The 14,115-nt window shown below is 41.2% G+C and overlaps 2 protein-coding genes across 2 annotated transcripts; one reads left to right on the top strand and one right to left on the bottom strand.

The window, feature by feature from the left end:
• Positions 1 to 1,607: 1,607 nt before the first annotated feature.
• On the top strand, positions 1,608 to 5,562 carry LOC101783752 (probable serine incorporator). The gene is made up of 6 exons (XM_004982519.2): positions 1,608 to 1,947; positions 3,292 to 3,531; positions 3,922 to 4,033; positions 4,120 to 4,294; positions 4,600 to 4,840; positions 4,916 to 5,562. Exons 1-6 carry the CDS (start codon positions 1,764 to 1,766, stop codon positions 5,209 to 5,211), a joined length of 1,248 nt encoding a protein of 415 aa, XP_004982576.1. The 5' UTR covers positions 1,608 to 1,763; the 3' UTR covers positions 5,212 to 5,562.
• A 168-nt stretch (positions 5,563 to 5,730) lies between these two features.
• LOC101783350 (switch 2) lies at positions 5,731 to 13,421 on the bottom strand. Its single transcript, XM_004982518.3, has 8 exons — positions 12,880 to 13,421; positions 11,507 to 11,613; positions 9,923 to 10,838; positions 9,558 to 9,805; positions 8,573 to 8,699; positions 8,224 to 8,499; positions 7,135 to 7,369; positions 5,731 to 6,500 (listed from the first exon to the last, which is right to left on the bottom strand). Exons 1-8 carry the CDS (start codon positions 13,273 to 13,275, stop codon positions 6,148 to 6,150), a joined length of 2,658 nt encoding a protein of 885 aa, XP_004982575.1. The 5' UTR covers positions 13,276 to 13,421; the 3' UTR covers positions 5,731 to 6,147.
• Between the last annotated feature and the right edge of the window lie 694 nt (positions 13,422 to 14,115).

Below are 14,115 nucleotides of genomic sequence, written 5' to 3'. Positions count from 1 at the left end.
TGTCGAGAGACGGTAACCTGTCGGTTGTTTTTTTTTCCCCCCTCCGCGAAGCTTCCGTATCACTGTTTGTACTTTTACTCTATTGTTATTACCTAGGGTGCGTATATGTACCAGATACCGTATACAACAAACTTTGGCTCATCCAAATATAAACATCATATCAAAATTTGATATGGTCTCTTAATTTTGAAAGATCAACGCGCATTTTCACGACCGTGTTGAGCATATATTTCATAAAAAAAATTACAGAAGCACAAAATCTAGAATATAAATCATCACATAGACATGGCATACGACTTAGCCTAGTGACAACAAGCAAGAAAGAAAGAGAAAGAAGTTCATAATACACCACCCACCTAAATAATTAAACCTAGCGAATAAATAAGGCGCACCATTACTACATGAATGTTGCCATCGTCCGTCCATCCGAGGAACGGCTCAAGTTTTCACCCGATGAAAATAAAAAAGGATGGATTCACCTCGACAACATCTCCAGGATAGACTACATATATGGACATAGTGGTTGTCATCGCTAGCAAAAGCCGAGCAGAAATTTTACTCACAATGTCAAAACTCAGACCCTGTTTGGGAGGGCTTCTCTTTAAACGGCTTCATCGGTGAAACCAAAACGGGTGAAGCAAAAAACAATGGCTTCATCTTAACCTCGGCTTACAAAATGGCTTCACGCTATAGTATCTCATTTTGAGCAAAACAAGTGAAGCCGAAGCCAAGATAAGCTTCGCCAAACGGGGACTCAACTTCACAGAACATTCCTCTAGATTTGCTCATGGTTGTTTATATTGCACAACAATAAACAAAATGCACCAAAAGGATACATTCCATGTACATTCATATCTCTCTCGCTATCTTCATCCACCGTCCTCCTACCATTGCAGCTTCAACATGTTCTATGTGTGGCAGTTTTAGGACAACTCCATACCTTCAAGGTTTCCTACAACCTACCGCCATGAATTAGAACACCCAAATTAGAGGTAGAATCATCATGAAACTCGTTGAATTGTTGCCAAAGCGAAAGAAGATGACCGAAGAAGCAAACCTTACATTGCGTGGAATGAAGTAAATAGAGTTGATATATTCAAACACATGGTGCAGGTTAAAATTCAACACTTGGATGTATCTGCAAAATGCCAAAATCCCATTGATGAGGTGAAGATGTAGGTCTTTAGCCTGATTGTAAGTGTGCGATTGCAAAGTCTTGTGCGAATTTTACTCCACTATTCTCATTCTGCCTCAATAGTGTTTAGATTTTTTCTAGAATGTAAGTTAGGGTGGATCCAACGTGAGGCAAGAGGTGAAACTCCCTATCTGTGAGGTCCATGGAGCCCAAGCTCCCTAAAAATTTCCGCCATGGATGAAAAGAAGAAAGAAGAAGCGAAAGAAAGGACATGCCTGGAACCACGTTCTAGCGCACAACCCATCACTAAATTCAAATACTACGTACTCCGTATGCATTTTTTTTCAGAATCAACTGACAAAATATTTTATGATATTTGTTGATGAAAATTAAAACACGAAAAAAATTAAGGATGGAAGTTCTGGATTTTTAGGCAGGAGCAGCGTGTTGCGTGAGCAACACACGGTCCACGTGGACAGAGGCACAGAGCTGACCTTGTGAGGCTGTGACTGTGAGGGAGGGAGCAGGACCGGAGAACTCGAAGGCTCGGCGAGCTCCAACGCCGTGGAGTGGAGGACAAACCAGAGGAGCCGGATTCGGCGCGCAGGAACGACAGGATCGGCGTAGGATGTGGTGCGCGTCGTGCTTGGCGTCCGCCTGCGCGGGCTGCGCTTGCAACCTCTGCACGTCGGCGGCGTCGGCCGTGTCCCGCCGCTCCGCGCGCCTCGCCTACTGCGGCCTCTTCGCCGCCTCCCTCATCCTCTCCTTCCTGCTCCGCCAGTTCGCCACGCCTCTCCTAAAGCACATCCCATGTACGTGCCCCCTCGACCCCTCCCATCCTTCAGCCCTGATTCATCTTCGCTTCGAGGCTCTTGCTGTTTATTTTTCCCCCCGATTTCTAGGATCGGTCGATCTGTTTGGAGTCCCTATCTGCAATTTTGGTGGTACTACTAGGTAATTGTGATGTAGCGTGCAAGATTGACCTCTATCTGTGTGGTTGGGAGCTAGTTGGGGAATTCGGCCCCAGATGCGTACTAGTTAGTCCCTGTTCTGGCCCATCCATTTTGTGTCCCCCCGCATGCATGATATCAATTTTAAGCTTGATCCAGGTGAATCCAGGGCGCCCTTAACTTGAAATTTCGGGGAAGTCAAGATAATTTCATGTGCTCTGTGCGTGAATATTTGCTCTCTTGGATAGTTAGAATTAGCTACATTTCTCCACATACCCTCAAGGCTAGAGATGGAGAAAAGTTTTACTGTATTACAGAGCGTCCATTTGGTAGACAAGATAAAACACAGTTCTGCAGATACCATAAATCACGAAGTTTTGTATAACTATAGGCCATCTTTGAATTTTACTGGTGCCATCATTCACAGTAGTAGGTTGAGCCCATGTGTGCTGCCTAGTACATGGATTTCATTATGCCTGTGCGGATTTGCTCCTTGTTAGAACCCCCCCTTTTGCAGTTATGTACCATCTCATACAAGCTTAACCGTGCAACCAAGCTGTCCATAAAATCTCATTGGTTATCTTTATCATCATGTAAATTTGAATTTAATGCTATTCTGCGATGGGTGATACTTGTATAGAATAACACTGAAAAGGACAGTCAGAATTAATATTTCAAGAAGGCTCTGAATTATTGTTGTGAAACTTCATGAGCTGTTGCCTACTGTTTGAAATCTCCTCCTGATAGCTGTATTGTACATTGGCAGTGTACAGATGCATTTGTTCTGCTCTTTCTTGGGCACAGCGCCCCCATCACACACAGACACACAACAGTTTTTGTCCCGTAAATTTGTAGAACTATAATTTTGTTTGAGTGACATAGATCATAAGTTTTGTACAGGTTGAGAATCTGTAGCACAGATTGATAGTCTTTTAATGTTTGGGGTTTTAAAAAATACCCTAATATTGCTGATATGCAACTTTATCGTTGGACATTTATCTGGTCTTTGTTCTCATCGCTTAGAACGATTTTACTTATTTACAGTAAATGCATGCTAGTATACTGGTACAGAGCATATTTGATATGTGAAGCTGTCTATTTTTAATGAGGTTTTATTTCAAACATCACTCTTCTTTGTTAAATCAAATGAGCCATTGAGACATCGATTTCATGACCATTTTAAGTCAGAAATTTACTGCATTGCAGGGATAAATGCATTTGAACATACACCACCAGATGAATGGTTTCAAATGAATGCTGTTCTTCGTGTAAGCCTGGGGAACTTCTTGTTTTTTGCAATATTTGCCATCATGATGATTGGTATAAAAGACCAGAATGACCGGCGAGATGCATGGCACCATGGTGGCTGGGTTGCAAAGATTGCTGTCTGGGCTGTACTCATTGTTCTTATGTTCTGTGTTCCGAACATTGTAACAACTATTTACGGTAAGCTCGTTTCCCTGATCATTCATGTTACTCTCTCTTCCAGCACAACAATGCGAGATGACCATAGTGCACTTGCAAAAATTCAAGTGCACTTCAAGTGTGCATTGCATATCATAACATGTTTTGAGTAACAAGGTGCACATGACAGCGTGTGCAGATCCCTAACATTATCTCTTTTCTTGATAATTATACTGCTTGTCATATTTGGGCTTGGAAATATTGTTACAATGGTATATTACATTCTGGTTTGCTCCTCAGTTTGTTTTTTTTTCTCCTCTTGTGTTGATCTTATCTCCAAAGTCAGAGACAGCTAATTTATAGGTCGCACTAGATATACCTCCTATTGCCATTATTAGTGAAGTTTCACTAATTTTGAGATCTGAATTGCAGAGGTACTGTCAAAGTTCGGATCTGGTTTGTTTCTTCTAGTACAGGTTGTGATGCTTTTAGACTTCACAAATAATTGGAATGACTCATGGGTTGAGAAAGATGAGCAGAAGTGGTAAGTGCGCTAAACACAAGATAGTGATGCTTGAACCCAGCTTATCTTATGTGATATTGATTATGGCATCTCATTTGATATTTCAGGGAAATAGCTTTACTGGTAGTGACTGTGGTTTGCTATCTCTCTACATTCGCCTTCTCTGGTGTGCTCTTCATGTGGTTTAATCCCTCTGGTCATGACTGTGGTCTCAACGTGTTCTTTATTGTCATGACTCTTATTCTTGCTTTTGCATTTGCAATAGTTGCTTTGCACCCCCAGGTAACATACCACTTCAAATGTCAAACTACTTCAAGTTATTAATAAATAGTCACCTGACCTTTTCTTTTACCTTGAGCTTTCACTATGCTATGGATATGCAAAACAAATATAGCAAGAATATTTATGTATGGTTTTGAGATAGCCATTTGGAGGCTCCTGATTCCTTAGTATTTCAGCAAGGAAATCTGAATACATTTGATTGTCTTCATGATCCAAATTTCCAATGCAACGATTTATGCAGTTCTCTGCTATTACCTGATAAAATTTGCTGTTATGGTGTGATGGAATACTGGTTCCTTTTCCAGGTCAATGGAAGCATTATGCCTGCTTCTGTCATTTCTGTCTACTGTGCATACCTGTGCTACAGTAGTCTCTCAAGTGAACCGGATGGCTACGAATGCAATGGGCTTCACATGCATTCTAAGCAGGTTTCAATGAGCGCTCTTATACTTGGGATGCTCACTACCGTACTATCTGTTGTGTACTCTGCTGTCCGTGCTGGATCTTCCACTACATTCCTCTCACCACCATCGTCTCCTAGATCTGGTAAGAATATGCCAATTACACTCCTGTGCAGCCTTGTTCTTGGTGGACAACCATGGTGATTAAAAATGCATGCAGGAGCCAAAAACCCTTTACTTGGCGACGAGGAGACAGGCAAAGGCGTTGACAAGGACACCGAACCGCGCCCCGTGAGCTATTCCTACACCTTCTTCCACCTCATCTTCGCCCTCGCAAGCATGTACTCAGCCATGCTTTTGACTGGCTGGACGAGCGCTGCATCGGAGAAGTCAGAGCTGATGGATGTTGGATGGACAACCGTCTGGGTGCGCATCTGCACGGAGTGGGTCACCGCCGCATTGTACATCTGGACCCTCATCGCCCCTCTGCTCTTCCCGGACCGTGATTTCTCCTAGGCACCCATGACCACGAGCTGTCCCGTAGTGTGAATTGGCTGTGATTGTGGATATAAATAAGCAGAAGTTTGGGATAGAACGAGTAGCATCTGAATGTTATCTGGCATGCAGCTGTAGCGTTGCGTACCTGTTTATGTGGCCATTGTACAAGAAAATATCTAGGCCAAGATGGTTGCGGATATTGAGTCATGTATAGTTGTACGCCAAGTTGTGACGGGCTGCTTAACGTAACGGTGACAATTACTAGTGATTAAGTGATTGCCGATGGAGTAGGATCTGGTGTATCCGTGCATGTAGAGTATGTACACCTGCTGATTGTTGTTTGTTTACTGAGCTGCACGGATGTTTGCATTTTTTGGAATGAATTAAAAGCTACCGTGGCGATCCTCGCACAGTCGCACCCATCGGTAGCCCTGCTGCACCGCCGCCGCCGCCTCCTGCGCGGCTGCCGAGTTTGGGGTACGACGGTGCCACCTTCCGTTACTATTGCATGGTCATGCATTCCTGGCTTCCAGCATATTGATGCGAAAAAAAAGCAAAACGAAGACACTTTCCAGTTTCTAGACACTACTTACAAACAAATTTGTTGTCCATTGCTGTACACAAGTAAACGCCTACAAGCATCATTAGGAAAACTATGAAAGACTAAGCTAACCAAAATTCACTATACAAGGGCTCAGGCAGCTGAACCATGACGGGTAACGGCCTCACCGGTTAGATTTCACCTGAACCCTGTCAAAGCGACCAAGGTTTTCCTGAGCCCAACTTGAATCCTCAAGAATGCCATAACTTGTCGACATCAGTGCGGCTGCTGAAATCAGCTATTAATCAGTGCCATTGGTCAATTTGACTTCCATTACCTGTCATAACCACCGTAACTTTCTACACGAGCTAAACACTATGCATAGTCTGCAGTAGCTCTGAGGGCCTGCACCATCAATTCTGATTGTGCTCGCACTTCATCTTCCTTTTCCTCTTGAACTTCTGCAGTACTTCGGACCGCTGGACAGGTGAGGCTGCTAGCAACCACTTGCTGAATTCAAGGTCATCCATGCCGATGAAAGATGCGATCTGGCTGAACTCTTTCCTTTTCTGCTCCAGTGAATAGGATTTCACCACTTTTCTTTTCTGCTCCAGTGAAGAAGATTTCACCTTAACAGTGTGCTTTGTTTCATGCTTACTTTGCAGCTCCTCCGAGGAGCTCTCAACAGTCTCATCTGTTCCATCCTTATCTCTTCCATTTGTTCCCATGTTCACAACGTCCTCGTTACGGTGGGCATAAACTATCCCTGTTAAAACAGGCCAAATTTGTTACTTCCAAAATATAAAATGGATCAGCGACAAAGGAGGGAGGTTACAGCAGTCAACCTGTCAGGCAACTCTTTTACAATCATGCAGAAACTTAATGTTCTCAACATGAGAATGGTACATAATGTTCCCAAAATCATCAGCATGGAACACACAGGTACTAGATAATCCACCAGGAAGTGAAAGGGCGAAAATTATTTTTAATAGGTTTTCACTTTTCAGCAAGAAGTATATTTATAGCCGGATCAATAAACAACTGCTCAGCTTCAGGATACAGAAGAATAGCTCAATATTACAAAGACACCGTGTAAAATAGCATCAATTTAAAAATGGTAAACATTGCATATTTTTAGCATAGATAAACAAGAGATTGAACAGCAAATCCAGAATATTGGCTACAGATAAACACCTTACTGAATGGTACAGTATTTCAAAATCTATAAAGCCAGTATCTCAAAAGGTCTAGACCACATCTAAAATAAATGAGTAGTTTTCCATATCAGCCTTTGAATCTAACAGAGTAATGAGTACACTTTAGTCATTTGGTCCATAAATCTTTTATGCAGTATATTATATGGTAAATTCAAAGTAATTTAAATCAGAGAAAGAGCATACCAAAATCAACCAAATTCTGATTGTCAGAATCTGTTGTTGCAGTAGCAGACTTTCTATTCTCTTGTGAACCAAATAAATCAGTATCAACTATTTCTCTTATTCCTGTTGCTTCAGTTGCACTACTCTTGCAATGTTCTCCATGCATTTCGATAATCTCACTAGTAAAAAGCTTATCAGACAAGTCACGGAACAGATTGCAGATCCCAAAGAGCTCACCTTGAAATTTCTTGTCATCCTAAATCAAAATTATCCAAATGAGATACCAAGCATATATATATAGTGAGTAAGCCGTTATTGTTATAGTAGCCCAAAAGGCCAATCTGAAAGTAAACTATTGTGCACGCATGAATGCACCAAGTCTGTCATGCCTATGAGGCTATTACGGCTAAAACAGCCCAAATTGAAATTCTTAAGGTAAAGATACGCTGATGTGTGAAAAAAAGATGCATAGGAAGATTGATGAGTGGTGACATGTTTTTTGAGTTTCCTCAAATGCCATTTAATGGCAATTATTCATACTGCTATTCTGTGGATTACACAATGTCACTTTTCCATAACAATACATCCAGATGCTTTATGTCAACTATGAATTTTAAACTTTTAACATCTTGCATTAGGTCTTGGACCTAAAACTGAGATACTGTGTAACAGTTACAATACTTAGTAAATTTGATACATTGCTCAATGCATTAAGTTCCTTATCAAATGTCTCAATAGTAACACATCTCTGAAGATAAGAAGACAATGAAAGAAACATGCATCTCTAGACCTTTGTTTGGAAAGCATGAAAAATGCTTATGGAACTGAAATCAAATGCGTTAGGTAACTCGGGCAAACACAGATGTCAGAACACGAAAATAACATATTTTGATCCTTTTTGGTGTAGATGAGAAGCTTTGCGCTCCCATAGAATGGATTAAAATTCTAGTTCATGATTACACCAATCCAAGAGAATTGAGAAAATAAACCTCATCATCTTTCGTTCCTAGACAGCTCAAAATTGTACTGGCACACATGCTTCTCATAAAACACTTCATGTCCTCTGTTCAATCTTAGGGAAAAAAAAACTTCAATAGCTGAGAGTATTACCTGCACACCTTCAAAGTAACGTTTCTCTATTTTTCCTGAGACTGCAATGTTGGAAAGCTGCTGTTTATATATTTGTCGAGAATAAACAAGCTCTTCAAGCGAACCAGCACCAAGTAGGCGAAATACTGTAACATGACGTCTCTGTCCATACCGAAATGATCTGTCTTGTGCTTGCAAGTCTTGGGCAGGGTTCCAACTTGGATCAAATATCACCACACGGTTAGCACTGACAAGGTTTACACCTAAATTACCTGCCCGAGTAGATATGAGGAAAACCTGTATAAAGAAGTTACCACTTAATTCGACTATCCTCTTCCAAAATCTGTTAGATAGAAGTACCAAAATTCACCTGTTTGCTAGGGCTTCTGTTGAACTCATCCACTAGCGATTGTCGTGCATTCATGGGAGTTGTTCCATCAAAGCGTGAAAAGCAATAACCCTTCCTTATGAGAAACTTCTCTAGTATGTCAAGCATCCTGTATATACATAGAAACAAATGAAATCCATCGAGTAACTAAAAATGCAATGATGATACAAGTAGAACATGTCTCATTCAGCTCTCCCCCTTTCTCTTCCTCTTCTGCATGCGAGAACAAGTAGCGTATCTAAAGCATGTGTATTTAGAAGATAACTGAAACAGTAATCAAGTTACTCCAACATTCATGAATAATTTTCACCATTGACTTCAGCTACTCATATTTCGATCAATAGTTAGGTAACATGAAAAATGGTGGTCACAAGGTAGAAAAGTTTCAAATCCAATCACACCCTAACATCATTGTCAAACATATAAATCTAAACTACAACTCTACTTCAGATGGTCTGGCATAGATAGGGCCATAGAAAGCCTAAATAAGTAAGATTTTTATGCTCTAGCCAAGCACACCTAATATGGCAAATGAAGTGACAGACTTTCCATTACAAAATTTAACAATAATTGAAAAGAATGGAGAAGCCTTTACAAGAGTGGAAGAAAGATATTTTTATTCATTCTATCATTTTTTATGAACAAGTGTGGCCCAACTGTAAGAGATCTTCTGAAATATGCTTCTCCTACTTTATGTGGATCTGAAGAATAAGATTCAGTCAGAAGTCAAAACGGAGATGCATTTTTCGAATGATGGAACAGGACTCATGTAGAATAGTTGGCAATATGTCTTTTGAGTCTAAATTTGAGGAAGTAAACAACATTAGCTTGTGGCATAGAAGCAATAACTAAAGCATTTGGCAAATCAATGACTAAATATTGATATAGATCAAAAGTGATCAGACTAAGGTGCATGGCATTGTGGCAGTATATCAGCTAAATAGTTAGCGCATAAATGAACAACAACCTGACAGAGTAACTGAAAAGAAGAATCTTGTCACCCTGCTGAGTCCACAATGACAGAAGCCTCTCCAGTGCACGCATCTTTCCACAATGTTCTGCATCACTGAGACCCATGAAGTTTTCACTTTTAGCACTACCACCAACTAAGTCAACATCTGCACCGAAGACAGCAGCCGCAAGCTCAGCATCTTTTTTCTGCTTCTCAACCTCATCCTTTGGATTAGGCTTTATCAGCTCCAGGTGGTTGCTAATCTATAATATAGGAAGATTTATCAGATTTTTTTAAAAAAAATCAGAAACAATAAAAAAAGGTTTTGTTGTTTTTGTTGTTGTTGCCGTTGACCAAAATATTACAGAACAGGACATAACCTGCTGAAGCTTGACAAGACAAGGAAGAACAAGACAGAAGGGGCATATAGGACAGCCATCCGGGTTGTCTCTGTGGAGATAAGACCATATAATACCATTTGGTTCAGTTTTTTTGCAACACTCAACCTGAGGCAAAGGACTTCCACAGCTACATCGGAGATCCTTATTAATAAGGATCTGTATGTCAGGTTGTTGCAGCATTCTTCTGTAAACACGCTTTTGAACATCACTCATTTTACAGAAAACAATATTATCCTCCTTCCCAAGCATAAGATGTCCAATTGTCTCCTCTTTTGTCCTTCTCAACAAGAATTTCCTGAGGACGGAAACAAGGTGCTTCTTGCGTGCATCAGCAACTTGAACAAATCTCTCAGGAGCACTTACCCTCTGACCCTGTTTTAGAGGCTCATCATAGTAGGCTCGAAAGTGTTCTCGATCCCCTAAGCAGCCAGGCACAACCCAGTCAAACAGATTAAATAATTCCATGATTTTATTCTGCATTATGGTCCCTGTGAGGCCAAACCTCTTTTGAGTTGTTATTCCCAAGCACGCCGTATATAACTTGGATTTTTCATTCTTGAGACGGTGCGCCTCATCAACAACCACAAGTTCCCACGAGATACCACATAAAATCTTGTCATGAATTCGGAAAGTGTCAAAACTGGTAATGAGTACCTCCAGTCCTTGAGTTTCAATTTTTTGAAGAACCAACTCACGATTTGGACCATGATAGACAGCAACAGAGAATTCTGCCCACTCAGAAAATTCATTTTCCCAGTTCCGAATCACTGAAGTAGGGCAGAGGATGAGTACAGGACCAGTCTTCTTTCCTTTGTCTGTTGATTGTTCATGGCCATTACCTTTGCCAATAACAGAAGATAAAAAAGCAATAGTTTGAATGGTCTTTCCCAAACCCCTAAATCACAAGAGGAATAATGTTAAAGAATGGATAAGAAGTGCAGTTATAGGAATAATGATTAGCACTACATCAACATTGCACATATCTGCAGATCATGTCCATTTAATAAGCCGAGCTCCTGGAAGTAGACGGCACATAACAATTTTCTACTTAGGGCCTGTATGTTTGGCATGTGTTTGGTTTGGAGACAAGGTGAGATGGGACGGTCTTGTGATCCTATCCCTGTTTTTATGGGATGGGATCGTCCCACCTCGTGCTTGGTTGAGGAGGATGGATCCATTCCAGGTACAAAGCTAGCAAAGAAGTCCGCTTTTGATAAACCAATTCTAAAAGCCACTTGCTTTTCAAATAAACAGGCAACTTTTGAAACTTGCTTCTCAAAAATGGTCTTTTCCAATTCATTTCCTGTGCTTTAAAAAGTCGTACAGAAGCCAGTAGAAGCCCAAACAAATGGGGCCTAAGTATTTTGCAACAGAACTAACAAACTACGTTGAGAAGACTAGTTGCTTCCCTAAAAAAGTTTGGAGCCCCACCACCATCTTATATGGTTGAATAAGTGCTTATCTAAAAGAACACTCTTGGTTAACTTCTGGATTATTTAAGAACAAAAAGAGGATCATACATCTACTTAAAGAAAAGGATCATAAGCAATTCTGAAGCCTCACATGTCATCTCCAAGCACACCACCATGATTGTTTCTATACAAATTGTATAAGAATCTCACACCGTCCCTCTGATGCGCAAGTAGCCTACAATTTATGGATGGGGGCACCTACAATCAGACAAAGGAGAAGTACAGAAAGTAAATGTGATGAATAATGATAACAATCAGGTCTCAGACAGAGACAAAAGAAAAAAAAACATTTCTATCCATGGCAATATAACACAATACTGGATGAAAACAAATTTGATCAGAAAATAATACTACAGTGGACAAAGGTGTAAAACCATTCAGATAATCCAGTGAGAAACAAAATCAAGAATAATGGTTTGCAAACAATAATCATGTAGGAACATAGTTCTCTATGCTATAAAGCATGGTGTGCATATGAGCAAATCACATTTACTGTGCATGTTTGTAACTGATACGTTTGTACAGCGTTGGGCAACATTGAACACCCTTGTTTTGCCAAAACCTTAGCCACACCAGAGCTTTTCCAAGAGCAATTTTTTTAGTGGTTTGGGGCTAGCATAAACCAAAGCTAGTCCAGAAATGTATTGTGCAAGTATTTACAATGTTTCTTGAAGCCAGGAAAAAATTATCAGCAAAAACAAACCTCATCATTAAAGAGGAAGTAAACTAAAGGAGTCTATGTAAGAAACAGTAGCAGTTCAGAAGGAACAATATAAATAAAAAAAAGGGACAACAATCTTCCCCTCAAAGATAGGTTGTTAGCCCCTTTACTACAGAGTAGTTCTATAGTTAAGCTTCTTTTTTAAGTAGTATTGATAAGAGGCCTTGAGATTTCGTCAGTTGTGAATCCTGAATGTCAATTGATAAAAAATACAAGCAGCTCATCATCAACTTAATACAATTCTCATGATAATAGCACATTGGAACATGTAAAAATTAAGTTACATACAAAAAATGCATGCAAGTAGCTTATCCTCAATTATTTTTCCTCCTGTCCATGCGTGTTACTTTCGCTCGAACTGTCTCTATTGCAATGTATCTTGATTTACCAATTTCTATTTAAATGAGATAAACCTTCGTTTAAAAAATCATTTCAAATTTAAATGAGAAAAACTGAAGGGAATCACAGAGAGAATAATACCGTAGCAAACTCTCGTGTGATGTTTTCTCAGCTCTCCCTCTATCCCAAGAAGTAGGGTTTATTGCTACATTGTTAAAAAATCGTAATTTTTTCCCTCCCAACGAGAAAGACTTTAATGCCCCGTTTGTAATACCCCAATTCCTAGGGAATTGAAATTTAACTACTTCGCGTGTAATGCCTCCTTTCCAAACAGGCCCTAACGAACCTATTGCCCCCGAAGAGAGGCAGGCAATTTGAAGAGCTGCATATATATTGTACGGTACCTGGACGACGGGGTGCTCTCCGGGCGGCGAGAGCACAAGTGGCTCGTATGGTCCGCGGGACTCGAGGGCCGCCGCTGGTAGCGGAGGCGGGCGGGGGCGGCTGATGGGGCGAGTTTTTCTCTCCTCCTCCTCATCCGACGGCGTCGGTTCGTCGTCTTCCCGCGGCTTCTCGATCGGGGGCCTGGGAACGGGTGGAAGCTGTGCGATCCTGGAAGAAAAGGAGGAGGACGACGAGCCAGCGGCAGCCTCGAGACGGAGGAGCTGCTCCGAAAGGGAGGTCTTTGGGGGCCTGCGCGGAAGTAGAGCGGGAGGAGGCGGCGAGCGTGGCTGGGTTTGTGGTTGGGAGGAGGAAGAGGAGCAGGCGTGGAGGGTTTCCTTGAGGCGGTGGAGCGACATGGGCGGAGGCGGTGGTTCTCCGGCGGGTTGGAAGGCCACCGCCCACCGGAGCGGAGGCGGCAATTTGGGAAGGGGAGTTGGCCGGATCCTCCTACAAACGGTCAAACGGAGACTAGGTTATTGGAGGAAAGATTTTTGAAATAATACTAGCAATTTGTTCATACTAGCTACATAAAACAAAGCGAGCCGCGAGCCCCCATTTGGAACAAAAGGAAAATTTTCCTCCCGAAACGAGGAAGGAAAGGACTTTATGATGAATGATTTTATAGTGTTCATATGTTTTCTTTTGGAATTCACGTTTAAAATTAGCTCAACTATTATTCCATATAAATTTTATATTTTATTCAAGTTATGCATATATAACTGCAAGTTGGTTTTTGTACAGATAGATGTTAGCAGATGGCAATGCGCTGATGTCATGTATCATATACTCCAAATAAATTGGTAAACAGAGAGGTTAAGCGATGACGCTTGCGATCCGCTTGAAGGCATCCCCCTGGCCTGGTAGCTGTTTGGGAAATTTTTATGGCGCCAAAGCCTCCGATGAATCGAAGTCGAAGCACACCTAGTGTGGACCTCCTCGTCATCTTGGGGCCCCTAATAAAATCTTGATCTTGCATGCAGATGCAGTACAATAAGATTGCTTATTTTTAATGCTGAAGATCATATAGATCTACCACATGCCTGCATACAGAGTTCAAACGAGAAGGAGAGGGTTTACCGAGTTGGGTCAAAAGATTGTGGTACGGTGGAACGCAGGACTAGCGCATCTCTCTCTCCTTATAAGGTTTTTTATAGCATTTTTTAATGAAAAATCAACATCCTAGAAGAGATTTTCCC

Source organism: Setaria italica, chromosome IX (genome assembly GCF_000263155.2).
Source record: "Setaria italica strain Yugu1 chromosome IX, Setaria_italica_v2.0, whole genome shotgun sequence".
Lineage (NCBI taxonomy): Eukaryota > Viridiplantae > Streptophyta > Magnoliopsida > Poales > Poaceae > Setaria > Setaria italica.
This window is presented reverse-complemented; position numbering and strand designations above follow the sequence as displayed.